Raw genomic sequence first — 17,307 nt, 5'->3', positions numbered from 1 at the left:
ATAGCTGCGGCGGAGCTGGCAGCCAAGAAATCTCGCATCAAGCAAAGCTTGGTAAAACGGGCTCGTTCCGTGGCAATATTCTCTCTGAAACTGAAGGAACAACGAGCGAAACGTGCCGAAAAAGCAGCCCAGGAAGCTAGAGTATTGCATACCTTATATTGTGTGTGTGAGAACCATTGACTTAGAAGAGTTTAATTTCAGGACGCACTTCCAACGGCACCACCTGGTGGTGAGCTCTCGCTTATACCCATCGAACAGTTGATTCAAGTGGACGATGTTCTCAATCAGCGGCATCATAATACCCAACATTCCAATGTGAGCAGTCACAATAATAACCACCATAGCTCAGGAAATACGTAAGACGATGAGCATTGTGCTGTAGCAATCAGTTGCAGTTGCATATTTCACGGAGTGAGCATTTTTTGTACAGAATCATAAAATAACACATTCATAACATTTGAATGTAATATTTCATAAGATAAACTCTTGTTTGTAGAAGCATTTCAGATTGCTAATGATGGTTGAATGCAAGTGTAAATTTTGTGAAAAAAAAACTGAATCGAACTTTCGAGATTACTATTATTATTGTGATTAGGTGTTTTAGGCCTTTAGGCATCTACGAATTATACATAGCTAAGATAAGAAGGTAAACGACATCAGGAAGGTATAGTAATAGTGAGAACCTCATGCAATAAGGCGGACGAAGTTTGGGAAAACTCAACATTGTTGAAAATCAAAACATGGTGTACTTAAGATTTCATTTGTCATGAGGTGTTGTTGAATGTGACATAACCACAAATATAACTTGATTTTAATTAGTTACGAGCAAAATGAGATTATGTGATGAGTGCATAACATTAAAAAAAGCTATGAGTTACAATCATTTTTATTATTTTAAAAATAAATTCTCGCTGCAGTTGAATACTGGGAAACAGTATTAGCGACAATTATTACTTACACACTGCACAGCAATGAGTTTAGAGCTGTGCGCCGACTCAGAATATGAAAATCAACGACGCAGAAATATTTTCCTAGCTTACGAGACTAGTGCCTTTTACTTTGAAACCCGGGTATTTTCATAAATAGACAACGGAAAAAAGTTACCACACTGGATGAATTAAGATATTGTGTTTACTTTTGTGATGTCAACGGCAGTTTTCAGGGTAGAAATTTTAAATTGTTCCCCAGATCGAGAATATTGTACTATCCATGCGAATAACTTGTACATGCACTGGTGAATCGGTGGCTTCATCTGTTGTCAAAGATAGTCACGTTCCATATCGCAATAAGGATTGTATTTTTTTGGTATTTTTCATTGGCTCGATCAAATGGTTATTTGCGACGATATAAGGAGTGTATCGAAAATAAGCTATCCACAATTTGTTTTCAAATTATTATAAAAAATGATATTTTATACAAACTAAAAATTGATCCTTTATTGTACGAAGTTAAACTTAAGCATAACCGGATGAAATTTAAATTATTCCTTCACGAATTTTCGGACTTTTGATCGAACGCTCTTCATTAAGTTCCGGACAAGGTGTTGCATTGCATTTTTTGGACGCTTGAGCCCAATTATTTTTTAAATCCTGCATGTTCCCAGCTACTTTACCAGTCTTCTTGAAAACCCTCTTCGCGATTGCCCAGTAACGTTCGATGGGTCGAAGCTGAGGACAATTTCGTGGATTGATATTTTTCTCAACGAAATTTATACCCTTTTCCTCAAGCCAATTGAGAGTGGTTTTGGCATAATGAGCCGTCGCTAAATCCGGCCAAAACAGTGGAAGTGTACTATGCTTCTTATATAAAGGCAGCAGTCTCTCCTGGAGACACTTAGATTGATAGATTTCTGCATTTATAGTTCCGGTAGTGTAAAAAATGGTTGACAAACCACAGGAACATATTGCTTACCAAACCAGTACCTTTCGACCAAATTTCTCCACGCATCGCTCACATCCTCCCCAACGACGATAGAAAAGTAGTGTGGAACTGGAAGGGTTTTTGAGTCCTCCTTTACATAAGTCTCATCGTCCATCAAAACGCATGCATCCGGACACTGCAAAAGACGCGAATACAATTTCCGGGCTCTTGTTGCTGATCGCTTCTTCTGTTCTACACTTTGTTTCGAGGTTTTCTGCTTCTTGTAGGTCTTCAGGTGATTTCGCCTCTTGATACGCTGGATCATTCCGACACTCGTTCCTGCTTTTTTAGCCAAATCACGTATTGACATTCATTTGTTCTTCATTATTAGAGATACCATTTTCAGGTCCAGTTTCGGGTTGGAAGAGCCGGGTTTTCTGTCTCTTCCTGGTAGCTCATCCCAAATTTATTAATGATGATTTTAACACTGGCATGATGAATTCCAAACCGCTTCGCTAATTTTCGCATAGTAATACCCTTCTCACTTAGCCACGTGTCCAGAACCTTAATTTTCACTTCCTTTTTCAATACGCGACATTTTCTAAACGCAGAATTTCAACTGAATAAAAAAGTAAACAAACGAAGGCTGACAGCCGAACGCACAGCATGCTGTGATCTAAGCATGAAAAACCATCACAAATACATGCGTACAACACAAATGTATGTGGATAGCTTATTTTCGATACACTCCTTACATGAAGAAGATAGGACGATTTTCGCTTTTCCGACATCAATTGCAGCGATAATATAATACCACATATTATTTCTACAGGTAATTTTTATGGCAACTAATGGATTACATATTGGTTTCATCACAGAAAATGAATATTCAGGCTGAATCGAAAGGATTCAAAAAGCTCTGTGAACTTCAAATTACTATAATTTACTAGGTGCTCACTACTACCAACTACTCGGCTGTTCGTCTCGAAATAAAAAAAAACGCTCTACATTTTTCCTGAACGATAGAAAAATTCTGTTGACTATTCCATAGATTTCTCCACTACAACAATTACAACACTTCAATAACAATTGTCACATTGTTTCATATCGTTTGAATTGAATCTAAATCAAAACACCCCTCTTCTCTGTTATATTTATCTATACCAAAACAAAATTTTGACGTCATTGGTATGTGGCGCCTTAGATACATAGTGACGATCGCGGCGTCATCTGGAAGTGTTCAATGAAAGTTTCACACGCAGCTCTCATGTGAGTCTGTATATCTGTTTTCTGTGGTTTCAGTATCGAGATTTATTTTTTGATTCTTAAAGCCCGTTGAAACATTGCATCAGAAGGTATTATGAAATTGGACAGGAAGGCGGAGCTAATGATTTGAGTTTACCATTTTGCATTTTCAAACGACTGTGCTAGATATGTCATTAGTGAGATAATGATGTTCTATAGTCCATATGCATAACTAGTGGATTCTTTAGCGCAGATTTGCACGCTCAGTTGTAAATGGTTTGCTTAGACATTACGCGTTTAACGGCCGCTCAATATTTGAAGCTAGGTGTTCATTGTTTTACATCTATTTATGAAAAATATTTTGGTACAAATGTGACTATATTTCTAATGTAAGCAGTTCCTCTAATTTACAATTACAATTAAGTGAGTTCGTAATTTTTCTTCATTTAACACTGACAATCAAATCAAACAAAGTCAAGTGAAATAACTTACCTCCATTTCTTTACTGTCATTTTCAATTGTTTACTGAAACCGCTAGTGTTGAATATTCTTACACTCATAATACAATACAATGCAATCTGCTATTATTTGCAGTATATATTCGTTACCAAAATGGTACGCGAAAAAAGCAATTAGCTTAAATACACTAACTGAATTGTGTTGGCTGCAAACGAAACGTATGCTATAAGTTTGGTATGTTCAAAGTCAAAACAAATGAGATTAGAATTGAATTGATTCCGTCACGTCAATTAAGCCAGGTAACAGTATTAGAATCACATATTAACAGCGACATTGAAACCGTCTTCGAATTTCCAGCCGAAATACATGAAAACCGTTCTCACCGGATATAAACATACTGGAGTTTCTAAAGAAAACGCTATCTAAAAAGTCGATAATGAACAAAATGCTTAACAATACATTACTGAAACAATATTCTTTTGTGCAACCTATGTAGATACAGTTTTCATCTGTAGTCAAACTCGTTCTCTATCCATTGTACAATTAACTCAAATTTTAAACCTTAAAATCTAACACTAACTTTGACGAATAAACTCTATCACCAAGTCAATACATATTCTAAATAAAAAACACACTGTAGATGCTTTGCATATTGTAAGAAACGAAGGCATATTCTTTGTTAATGTCGATTACAAAATCATTTGAGTATACGCTTTTGATTTTGCTTGATTACACTAGAAACTAAATTCTACAAGTAATTATCTACTAAGTTTATGACATTCGAATCAAGAAGTAATTTTAAATTGAGAAATGAAATAAAAAATAATTGCATTTTATTAGTTAACTAAATTGTTTGTGACGAAGTGTATATTATTGAAGTAAGGAATATAATGTTGATGTTACTTGAAAATTAGCCATTCTTTCATTTTTATGATATTTGTTAAGTGATCATCTTTTAGAACCCAATTACGCCAAGCAGGCAAACATATATTCTATTCGCTTTATCACCCAAAAATTTGTACCTACTGTATCACTCTTATCTCTCACCATCAAACACAATAGAATAGTGAGTTTTTTATTCCCTTTTGATTTCTACCTGAATCTGTACTGATCATATATATGAGATATAGGACAGCCAGAATCGATCTTTTTATCGTTAGTTGAATATAAACCATCAAACAAAGCACATCTCTAAGGCTTATCGTGCCAATTTATCGACCGAATTTAATCCCGACTTAACACCAGTTCACCGCGTAGTTAGATAATCGTTACTCCGAACATAAATTTGGTCCTTCGAACCGGATCAATTGCGCGAGTGAAATTCGAGAAAGTGAAAGAGACAGTTTAGTTGTGAATCAAATGTTTATAAGGTTTAAAATAGTGAACATTTCGAACACTATACAATAAAAGAGCACGTGGTGGCTAGCAGTGCATAACTACGAAAAATAGTGTTACCGCTTCGTTCGGAATAAAATTGCGAAGGCGTAAAGTTAATTTCAGCAGTACATAATTTTAGCTACGTGTCGCTTTGTAGCTGGAAACGTTTTCGCACTATACCCGTGATTTAATTTGTTCCCAACTGGCTTGGCTTGGATAGTCTTTATTCGGACTGAACAAAAGAGGTATAAGGACAATTGGGCTAGAACAACGGACCGATTGTAAGTACGCATGCTCAATTATATTGAACAATTTATTGGATTGAATTATGGTCGCATCTGAGCAAATTCTGTATAGATTGAAGTGAACCACGTTTTACCTCTGCTCGTATTTTAATGAACGTGGAAGTGGCGACTTGGCGAAGTGTGGAAATCGGCGAATTTGATAATTGAGTTGGGAGTGAAAGGAAGTTTTAAACTGACCTATTTGTAATCTAATCAAATGGCGCTAAGCCTGAAGACACTTTCGCGCCAAGGACGCTTTTGCATTGATTCAATGACTCATTTAGTTAGTTTGATGAATGCGTATAATGAACAAAGAGACAAAAGACTCCTTGAAGGTTGGAAAAAGCGATTAGACGGAGTGTTCGCCGAATTTCAATCCGTTCGTTTACAATTGGAATTGCTAGACGAAAGAGAGGAGAATGCTGATGCCTCTACCGTACTGCTTACTGATGAGGATGATAACCGTAAGATACGCGATGAATTTGAAAATAATTATATGATGGTATATGGATTTTTGATATCTGAACTCCGTAAACAAACTCCTATCGCTCTTAACCCGGAACAACGTGTCGTTCCACAGAACCAAATACTCACAGATTCAGCCTTTGCTAGAATAAAATTACCAGAAGTAAAACTTCCCACTTTCGATGGTACGTTAGCTAATTGGCTATCGTTTCGTGACACCTTCGTTAGTCTTATCGATGCAAACCACCAACTAAGGCCTATTGATAAATTTACATATCTTGTTTCCTCACTCTCTAAAGAAGCAAAGAGAGTTATAGAATCGATCGAAATTACAGGCGCAAACTATTCTGTAGCTTGGAACTTACTTAACCGGCGTTATGACAATAAAAAACTTGTCATTAAGGCTTACATTGAATCACTATTGAATATTGAACCAATGCGGAAGGAATGTTATGAATCGCTATCTCATTTGATTGATGATTTCGAGCGTAATTTAAACATGATTGAAAAGGTTGAAATTGATACTAAAGGATGGAGTGTATTACTGGCACATATGGTATGCGCGCGTTTGGATTCCGCTACTCTGAAGCAATGGGAGCAGCATCATAAGTCAACGGATGTACCAAGGTATGCCGAGGTAATTGAGTTTTGCGAGAGCATTGCACAGTATTGCAATCGTTGTCGCCATTAAAGTCTCGTACATCAGAGTCTCCCAAAACCGATTCTGGTCGCTTCTCGAAATCTAAGCTTAGTTACGCCGTCATCTCAAACTCGGAAACAAAGAGTTGTCCGTTTTGTAAGCAATCTTCGCACTCGCCATTCCATTGTGATACATTTCGGAAATTATCGGTAGCTAATCGGTTCGAAGCAGTGAAGAAGAATTCACTTTGCATAAATTGCTTCTCCTCTACCCACCTCGTCAAACAATGTCCTTCAAGTTCATGCAGAGTTTGTAATCAAAAACATCACACTATGTTGCATCAAAATGTCACACTTCGGTCGTCGGATACGTCCAATACAAAATCGCCTTCTACTCCATCACCTAATCAGAATCCATTGAGTCGTACTGGTCCAATCGTTCAGCCTAGGCCTAGTCCACCCCATCAGCCGTCAACTTTGGAGGAACAAGTGGCTACTACCTCCACCGCACAAACTGTCCATGTCTCGACTACCCTGCTAGGAAACGTTAGAACCATCCCTTCTACGGTATTGCTACAAACTGCTGTTGTGAAGGTTATAGATACCCATGGATATGCTTTGTGGGCAAGAGCCTTGTTGGATCCAGCATCACAACTGAATTTGATCACTGAGGACTTCTCTCAAAAGTTGAAACTGCGGCGCATCAAAACATATCAGGAAATCGGTGGGGTGGGTAATTCTACCACCATCTCGTCGTATGCTGTCATTGCCAGACTGCAGTCTCACTGTTCCGGTTTCACTGCAGATTATTCGTTTCATGTTTTACCGGGAATCACTAGAGAGCTACCAGCAAAACCCTTGAACACCCAGGAATGGAGTATACCATCCAATATCGTCCTGGCTGATCCCACATTCAATGACCCAGGTCCTATCGATATGATTTTGGGTATGGAAATGTATTACGATCTTATCGAGGAAGGCATTATTCGTCTCGGACCTAACCTACCTACTTTACAAAAAACTGTTCTTGGGTGGGTTGTGTCCGGAAAGATAGGAAACACACCTACTTCATCATTTCGGGTTGCGCACATTTGTGATGCAAGTGTCCTTGAATCGCAATTGACTCGTTTTTGGGAACTTGAGTCGTGCCAAACTACTAGTACGCTGTCGATCGAAGAAACCCGTTGCGAAGAGTACTTCGCAGCAACTACAATACGAAACACAACCGGGCGTTTTGAAGTACATCTTCCAAAAAGAACTCCAGTCATCTCAACGCTAGGAAAGTCAAAAGAGATTGCCGTCAGACGATTTCTTGCATTGGAACGTCGTTTATCAGCGAACCCTTCTCTGAGGGAATCGTACACAAATTTTATTGAAGAGTATCGCCAACTAGGCCATATGATTGAAACGCCAGACCCGTTTTATTGGCCTTCGTACTTCTTACCTCATCACTGTGTTATAAAGCCCGATAGTCTTACCACCAAATTACGAGTAGTTTTTGACGCATCTTGTGCAACTGATACCGGCGTTTCTTTAAACGATGCACTTATGGTCGGTCCTGTAGTGCAGGATGACATGATTTCCGTAGTTCTTCGATTTCGTATGTCTCGGTACGCTATAATCGCTGATATCGAAAAGATTTACCGACAGGTAGTCGTCCATTCTTCCGATCAACCGCTTCAACAAATCATCTGGAGAAATTCCCCGCAGGAGCCATTACGTACGTTTCAACTAACCACCGTCACCTACGGAACGTCGTGTGCACCTTATTTGGCGACAAAATGCCTACAAGAGTTAGCGAAGTTGGGAAGGGATACACATCCTAGAGCTGCTGAGGTAGTGGCTACTGATTTCTATATGGACGATTTGTTGACAGGTGTTGACGATATTCTCGACGCTCAGCAACTCTGCTTACAACTTTTAGATTTACTCCACTCTGCTGGTTTTAGTCTCAGAAAATGGTCGTCTAATTGCCCTTCGATTCTTCACCACTTATCACCTGACCTAAGAGACGAAAGAACTCTATTTGATCTCGACGCCTCCTCTTCACCTATAAAAACACTTGGCTTGCAGTGGCGGACAACCACCGACCAATTTCTATTCGACGTACCCAAATGGAGTAATGCAACGAAAATTACAAAACGAATAGTACTCTCTGATGCCGCTAAACTTTTCGACTCACTAGGATTAGTCGGACCGGTTATTGTACAGGCTAAAATCTACCTTCAAGATCTCTGGAGAAGCCAGAAAACTTGGGATGATCCGCTTGATGAAACGTTGCAAGATCGATGGCGAGAATTCCGGCTTAACTTAGATTCTCTTCGTAAACTACAAGTCCCTCGCTGGGTAGCTCCTGTTCGAGTTCTTCGTTCAATGGAATTGCATGGATTTTGCGATGCATCTGAAAAGGCTTACGGCGCGTGCATCTATGTTCGGGCCGTGGCAGAAGACGGAACTATAACGGTGCATTTACTCACTGCCAAATCGAAAGTCGCTCCTCTCGGCGATACCAAAAGACAAAAACGAATTTGTTTACCTCGGCTTGAACTTTCCTCGGCATTGTTACTAGCTCACTTATATCAAAAGGTGCAGGATTCCGTCAAATTTCATGCCAAACCAGTCTTTTGGACAGACTCGACCATAGTTTTGCACTGGTTAGCAGCATCTCCATCCCGCTGGAAGACATTTGTGGCAAATAGAGTTTCCGAGATACAGCATATCACAGCTGCAGGAATATGGTCTCATGTTTCCGGGACAGAAAACCCTGCTGACATCATATCTCGGGGAATGGATCCTGATCAACTACAGCAGAATTCAATTTGGTGGCACGGTCCAGATTGGATTGGAAAACAGTCGCGATTTTGGCCTAGTACCCTGTGCCTTGATTCGAGCATAGATTTTAACATAGATGACTTGGAAGAGAGACCAGTCTCATTAACAGTACAAATAGCACCACCAAACCCAATCTTTACGCTACGATCATCGTACATTGGCCTTGTTCGCTTAGTGGCCTGGATACGAAGATTTCGTTTTAACACCAATCCCAAAAACAATAAAATTCGCAGGCACGGATTTTTGCTAACTACCGAACTAAATGAAGCAGTAGAATTGTTGGTTCGTATGGCACAACAGGAGGTCTTTACACAGGATTTCAAATCGATAGCTAATTCAGGCCAAGTTGCGACAAAATCACCCCTAAGAACTTGCACTCCTATTTTATCAAACGGATTACTTAGAGTTCGAGGTCGACTTCGACATGCTCAAATCCCGTACGATCGAAAGCACCCAATGGTACCTTCCAGACATCCTTTTACCGATTTAGTCGCTCGATATTATCACGAAAAACTGTTTCATGCGGGGCCTCAGCTTTTAATAGCCCACATTCGAGAGAAATTTTGGCCGCTCCGTATTAGAAATCTGGTTCGAAGAATTGTGCATACCTGCATAAGCTGTTTCAGATGCCGTCCACGTGTTCAAGAGCAACTTATGGGCGACTTGCCGCCAGAACGAGTGTCGCCAACTTTACCCTTTGTGAGCACTGCTGTCGATCTATGCGGCCCTTTCTATTATCGTTATCCTCAGCGGCGATCAACCATGATTAAATGTTATGTTGTTATTTTCATTTGCCTCTCTGTAAAGGCAGTTCATGTGGAATTGGTGGGAGATCTATCGTCCGATTCCTTCATCGCAGCGCTAAAACGTTTCGTTGCACGTCGCGGAAAACCGAAGCTCATTGAATGCGATAATGCAACCAACTTCAAGGGAGCGTCACGCGAGCTAGAGGAGCTTTCCAAACAATTCAATTCTCAACAAATGCAATATGCCGTATCCCGTTCGTGTGCGGAAGATGGCATAGAATTCAAATTTATACCTCCCCGGTCTCCCAACTTTGGTGGCCTATGGGAGGCGGCCGTCAAATCGTTAAAATCGCACCTTCGAGCTACGTTAGGCAATTCAACGTTAACCGTCGATCAGCTGACCACACTTCTGACGCAGATAGAAGCTTGTTTGAACTCGCGGCCGCTAACGCAAACCTCTACTGACCCTGAAGACCTTGATTTCCTTACTCCTGGACATTTTTTGATTCATCGCCCTCTTACGACCATTGTTGAGCCGTCGTTAGAAAATGTACCTCTAAACAGACTCGATCGTTGGCAAGTGGTCCAAGAGTTTCTCCGCAGAATCTGGAAACGCTGGAGCACCGAGTACTTGTCCGGATTGCAGCCACGAACGAAGTGGACACGTCAGATGGATAATATTGCTATTGGTACCATGGTATTGGTAAAGGAGGACAACTTACCACCCCTTAAATGGCGCATTGGAAGAGTGGTTCATATTTTCAAGGCCGACGACGGAAATATTCGAGTTGTCATGGTGAAAACACAGGACGGAGAATACCGACGGGCTATTTCCAAAATATGCGTGTTACCCATACGCGAATCATCGTTACCTACGGCTGATGATACCCAGATGACTAATCACGAGTGACTCTGCCATCACAGTGACTGTACTGTGCAACGACCGAGGGCCCAAGGGCCCTCGGACCATGTGAGTATTTTGTTTCAATGAATTTTCAAAAAGTTAATTGAATTTTTTGTCTTCCATTGTGGCCGCTGGGTATAATGTCGTGTTCCAACCCACAACCATGAGCACCTAGTTTTTCGTCGACTATTACGAAACCAATGGGCATTTTATGTTAACCAGGATGCCGTCATGTTGGTCGAAGAAACGTTCGAGCTGATCGACAACTGCAATACCTGATGAACTGGAAGAAGAGCAACAATCGACGATCGACCAGACGAATGGATTTAGCAGCTAGTGCAACCGGTTTTGGATACTGAACGACAATCATAGCAACTACGAAGTGGATATTATATTTACACAAATATAAACTGAATTATGTACTGTATGTAACAAAAATAGGATAGATAGAATAGTTTAGGTTGAAATTTGTTTCAACGGTGGCCGGCGTATGTTAAGTGATCATCTTTTAGAACCCAATTACGCCAAGCAGGCAAACATATATTCTATTCGCTTTATCACCCAAAAATTTGTACCTACTGTATCACTCTTATCTCTCACCATCAAACACAATAGAATAGTGAGTTTTTTATTCCCTTTTGATTTCTACCTGAATCTGTACTGATCATATATATGAGATATAGGACAGCCAGAATCGATCTTTTTATCGTTAGTTGAATATAAACCATCAAACAAAGCACATCTCTAAGGCTTATCGTGCCAATTTATCGACCGAATTTAATCCCGACTTAACACCAGTTCACCGCGTAGTTAGATAATCGTTACTCCGAACAATATTGATAATCGATTCGAACTCCTATTGTCTTAAAAAATTAACTCGCCTTTTATTTTTTGCAGGACACTTAAACGTAAAACTGCTTTTGAAGACATCCTTTTCTTATAGCTACGAAAATTCTGTTCAGACTGACGTGTGTACAATTCCGATAATGCGCGCTTCTTTATTTAATAGCACTGGAACATTGCTTAAACATTATGAAAACTTCACATACTGAACTGGAGTTTCCCATCGAACAACCGGTTGCTGTAAATTACTATCAGTTATTTAATTCCTCATCGCTTTCAAACCTTTAGCACTCGTAGTTCGTACCATCGAATTCGATTTCAGCCAGTCGGGACGGAAATGGCATGGGAAGCTTTGGAACTAACCATTCTCCAGATCGTATGAATGACCCGAGAGTGTTGAATGAAAAAGAGGCTGAGCGCAATTAAAAATCCTTGTATTTTCCGTCGGTTCAAAAAATTCATAGTGATTAAAATAATTGTGTTTCTCTATTTATGTGCTATATAGCCAGTTTAACACGACTTTAACAGTAGTCTTGTGTGCGAAGTTACCGTCCTGAGTGCTGGGTGTACTTCACCTAGCTGGTAATTACGCGTGCGCTTTTTATTTTCTGTCCAAGCAAAATTGGTTGGAAGGACGCTGTCTAGAGGTGATATGTGGAGCAATGAGATATGTTGTGTCGCGTACCAGTGAGCAATTTTATGTCGTTGCTATCCGAAAACATTTTTCTCAGTAATCTTTTCATCCGAGAACAGGTACATATGGGCTTTGAGGCCTACAAGAGAAAAAGATTCGTGTTGTTTTTTCTTGGGAAACTGATTCGTGTCATAACGGTAATACGAATTTACAACTGTGTACTGCAGTTGGTTATCCGTTGGTTTAGCTTATTCCATAACAAAATTCACATATTGTAGGCAGCGGTGATGAAATAGGATTTATTAACATACGAAACGTTTTAACAAAAAAAATTGAATCTAAGTATCTCAGAATTTTTCAATTAGAGTATGATTTGAAACAAAATCGGCTTAATTAGAATGTCCTCCTTTGAAAACCAGATATTTTTTATCTGCTAACATATATAATATATGGAGCAGATTCTAATGTAGAGTAGAAAGGTATTCGTTCTCATTACTAAAATAGGTAACAACAAAAATTGTTGGTATAGTAAAAGCAACAAGTATTTCAGATACTAAGACTAATTAGAAGTAATAATGCAGTAAGAATGTAATAATTGAATTTGTTTCAATAAACGAGTTCAACAAATTTTTCATTTTTATTAATGTTTAAAAACGAAAAGATTCGTATTTATTGTTAATTTTATTCTTCGATTCGTAATAGTATAATAAAAAACCCAAATAAAATAATTAATTTCTTAATACGCAAGGTATGGACACAGCTAAAGCTAGCCATAATTTATGAGCTACATTTTTTTAATCTGTCTATATAGACTATATATAGTAAACGTTTTGAGATATGGTTTTCTGTCACAGAAGAATTGTTTTGAAAATGGAGTCAACAAAACAAGTGTGTGAATTTTGTTGTGGTAAACCCGCGAAAATCGAAAATTCAGATAAATGATCCTTTCGGCGAAATGACTTTCAACGAAATGGTTTTCGGCGAAATGATCCATTCAGTTAAATGGCATTCGGCGAAACAGTTTTCTGTTTAATGACTTTCGGCGAAATTACCCTGACCCGATAGTCTCCTAGTTGTACATATCAATCCAAATGTAAACAGCCGTTTCTATGCCTCAACACACTACACTCTGTCTCCTCCAGCACTCCATCCCCCAAGAATACTCGCTAACCTCATCATACTCAAATTCATTGTAGCTAACACATAATTCAAGACGAAACACTTATTATATGAAAGTTTACAGTGGTTACAAACGACCAAAAAAATTTCAATGAAAAAAAATTTTTTTAAGAATTTCGTTTTTTTAAATGCTTTTTAAAATTTTTCACTTTAATTAGAAAAATCAGCTCATAACATTTCAAATGAGTCTTACGCATGAAGAGCGTACATGAAGTTACTGCAACACTTACAACTGACTGTAACTGTCTTCCAAGTTAACAATCAATATTTGATCAGTTCTTTTTTACAACATAACATTTGCATCACATAAATTGAGACGTTGCTACGGGAAATAAGGTGTAGATCTGTAATTTAATGGTGAAATTTACAAGAGAAAATATCTTCAGAACTGTATATTGCCGTTTTTGGAGCAGCACAATAAAAAAACCACTATTATAGTCGAATTTACCTTCAGGCAGTGATGTCCGAGCTCAGCACACGAGCTGCTCTATACCTGCAGTGTGTGCCTATTAAACTCGTGTGCTGTGCTTTTCAAACCGGACTCATGAGCGTGTGCTATTTGTGTAGTCCACCTACTGACAAGAGACAATACAAGAGCGGACACTGTGTGCTTAAAAATTATATTATATTATTAAATTTAAAAAAAACGGACACTCAACTCAGCACGTGAGCTAGCACATGAGTCAGCTCACGAGCTAGCTACCCGTTCCAGCTCATGAGCCAGCATCGCGAGCTGGTTCTTCGCAGCATACGACTCTCGATCTAGTAGCAACACGGCACACGAACGCGAGCTTCAGACATCGTGTGCGTGTTTTTGAAAAGGTACAGCACACGGACTGTATGAGAGCTGGCTCGTGTGCTGGGCCATCACTGCCTTCAGGTCACTAATATGAAAACGCACTGAATTTCTATCAGAATATTCTTCAGATCGTAGCCTTACTATATTATATCTGATGAAATTTAGGCGCTCAGTTTCGATTTGTTCATGAATGTCGACCGCATACTGCTGAAAAAATCAACGATACCGCAGTGAATGATTATCAACATTCGATCTAACCATCAGACGGTATGCAAGAAGTTGATAGTACTGACAATTTCATTTGTGTATTTACTTGAGAAAAAATACTGAATTTGCACATGAAATACTATCGAAAAACACGGTTACTAACTAAGGGCTTTACTCGAAAAAAATGCAGCAGACAAAAATGATCGAAAAAATTACTGTTGAGTCGACTATTACTATTTCAGAGACTTAATAAGCATATATTAGCTATGGTTTTGCAAGTTTGGTTTTTTCAAACTCCTCTTATAGCGTACATGCCAGCATTTTGGTTTTAACACTACCCATAAAATTATGTGCAAAACTTGCACCATGTTTCTTAAACACTTTCATCCACTCTTTCTTCAAATCCTTGTCGTTTTTGAAGGTCTTACCTGTTTCCAGGAGCTTTCCTTTCATAATCGCTCATATTTTTCCTATTGGGCGAAGTTTTGGCGAGTTTGGGGGATTGGACTCCTTCGGTACTAAAACAACATCATTGGGTTGGTATTGTAATTTTCACTGGCGATTAACAAAAATTGCGATGCGACAAGATAGCGTCAAAAAGCCGCAAAAATATCGAAACTGTCATTTGGATTTATTCAACTCCTTCAATACCACAAACCAGAAATTTATTTTTTTTAAATTGACCGTAAAATGACAATGTTTTTATATCCTGAAAAATTATACAATGTATTAATCGACGTCTTTGTCTTCAAAACCTCGTGCTTCACTCGCAAAATTATCAATATTAACTATAAAAATAAAGTACTATAAAAAATGTAAATCGTCTTCTCTAAAAATGCAGTCGTTTTTGACAGATACAAATTTGTTGATGTTGAACAAATAATTCCTGTCGCTAGAGCATATTACCTTTTAAATCTGTAATTGCTTTAAATCCACCAGACGATTTATTTCTTTATTCGAAGTAATGCTTGATATAGAAATGCTGTAAACTTCAATACAACAAACAGTGAAGGGGTTAAAACAACTGTCAAACTCCTGGTAGAGATGAAAGGTAAAATTTTCAAGCCTGCATACTAGAAATCTTAAATTTTATAAATATGACGAGAAAAAACAAATGTAGAGATCAACATATTTTTACAGTCTATAAATTTGACGATTGTATATAAACGTTTCAAAAGCTTGTAATAAGTCTGCAAAATTGCAGAATCTGCTTAAAAAAGAAATCGGCAAATTTACATGCAAAACTGTAACCTGGCACCTGTGATTCTGACGCTCATTATTTCGCTATTCTGCGGATTTATCTGTCGCATTTTATGCCCCTCTGAAAACCACAATACATTTCATCACCGTTTTCGCGCAACGGCACGATGCCAGATCCTACCGAAACAGAACGTCACCTACGTGTGATGGCCCAGGTTAGCGGCTCAATGTCGTATGTTTGAGTCTCGACCTGGAAAAATTCTTAGTGTCAGTAGGATCGTAGTAATAGCAATTCAATGATGCTGTACGCTATAAATCGGCTGCGAAAATTGTTTAAACAGGTCCAAATTTAAAACAAACAGCATTTTCCTTTGCTCAACCTAGGTGATAGCGAATAAATGACAACAGACATTTCAGGAGGCATTTTTATTATATATTTGGCCGTTGAAGGTGTCGGTCATTGCGTACGGCTTACTGAATTTAACTGAATCATATTACGTTTTATTACATAAATATAAATTCGTGTTTGTACCAAGCATGCACATTTACACGAGGGATCAAGCCAATTGGATCAGTTGATTATTTAAACACGATACTCCAACATCAAAATTCCGAGATTTTTTATGGTTCTTTTTTTGATTTGTTTCTCGAAATAATACCATCCAGCACCGCTTCTTAAAATCTTAGATTTTTTTCGACACAGTATGTTTTTCAGAAGGAAAACATTATTACATGTTTTACCGAAATAATACGATTTGGCATTGTTCTTAAATTTGGTCTTGACTGCATGACATTCCGAAAATACATGTATTTGTGGCACGATCCAACATAACGAAGCCTTTTTTTTAAACTGTAGGACTCAGAAGACTTTTCTCCATTCTACACGTTTTTTTAAATGCAATTCAATACTTTCTTCGAAGTCAGCATCTTCGAAAGACTTGGAAGTTTCACAATCTCGTTGATTACCGAAAAGCATGATGTCAAGTAATCAGATATTTGGTTTTTATTCAATGGCTTCAATTCGCGGCGATAAAAGTTCGATCAACGCGTATCGAATGCTGTTTTACATTAATTGATACTAAAAATTGATTCGTATGCTGATAAATTCGTCCAAACTACGTGTATCACTTTTTTTTTAGCATAGCGTGAACAATGCGTGATCTTTCGTTTTCCGATCAACCTGCTCGAAACCGAGGTTGTACGCGCTTAGCTGCGACTTAGAATTTGAATATTATGCAAATATATCTCGACCGTCATTCAACCAACCACGGGTTATATTTTTTGGTCTGTTGTATTATATGAAACGTACTATGTTCATAATACCGTCGATGAATGGTTTTATTTGGTCTACAGTGTGAGCATCAAATTATGAACCATAACTAATCGGTATCTCTTGAAGAGATATATGAACCAATCGAATAAAATACGTGTTAAAATATTTGGTATTAATGTATGCTTAGGAATCTTCACTGTTTCTTAAAGATTGAACGCTTTATGTCAATATAATGTCCGAAACAATATGTATCTTGAAAGAACTTTTCGGGTGTTTCGGTAGTTGTTAAATAAAACATGTTGTTTGCTTGAAATCCAATCGAAGAAGATCCCAGCTCTTTCTCAGACCATACTTTTATCTT

General features: G+C 38.4%; 2 protein-coding genes across 16 annotated transcripts in view; both read left to right on the top strand.

The window, feature by feature from the left end:
- Window positions 1-4,477, top strand: part of LOC131427787 (anoctamin-8) — a 61,963-nt gene extending 57,486 nt beyond the window's left edge. For all 15 annotated transcript variants that reach the window (XM_058591296.1, XM_058591295.1, XM_058591293.1 and 12 more), the window contains 2 exons: window positions 5-141; window positions 202-4,477. In XM_058591296.1, coding sequence (XP_058447279.1) covers window positions 5-141; window positions 202-360 — 296 coding nt within the window. In that variant the 3' untranslated portion in view covers window positions 361-4,477. The remainder of the gene's footprint in view (window positions 1-4; window positions 142-201) is intronic.
- Window positions 4,478-6,662: 2,185 nt separating this feature from the next.
- LOC131429138 (uncharacterized) lies at window positions 6,663-10,817 on the top strand. The gene is made up of 2 exons (XM_058593186.1): window positions 6,663-8,165; window positions 9,969-10,817. Exons 1-2 carry the CDS (start codon window positions 6,663-6,665, stop codon window positions 10,815-10,817), a joined length of 2,352 nt encoding a protein of 783 aa, XP_058449169.1.
- The last annotated feature ends 6,490 nt before the right edge of the window (window positions 10,818-17,307 follow it).

The sequence above is a fragment of the Malaya genurostris genome, chromosome 2, assembly GCF_030247185.1.
Source record: "Malaya genurostris strain Urasoe2022 chromosome 2, Malgen_1.1, whole genome shotgun sequence".
In the NCBI taxonomy this organism is placed as follows: domain Eukaryota; kingdom Metazoa; phylum Arthropoda; class Insecta; order Diptera; family Culicidae; genus Malaya; species Malaya genurostris.
The sequence above is the reverse complement of the archived record's forward strand: the minus strand, read 5'-3'. Positions and strand labels throughout refer to the sequence as shown.

Coding starts and splice junctions, on each gene's coding strand:
- LOC131429138 (XM_058593186.1), top strand. CDS start 6,663: ATGTTGCATCAAAATGTCACACTTCGGTCGTCGGATACGTCCAATACA. Junction 8,166..9,968: donor CACATCCTAGAGCTGCTGAG/GTAGTGGCTACT, acceptor CTCTCTGTAAAG/GCAGTTCATGTGGAATTGGT.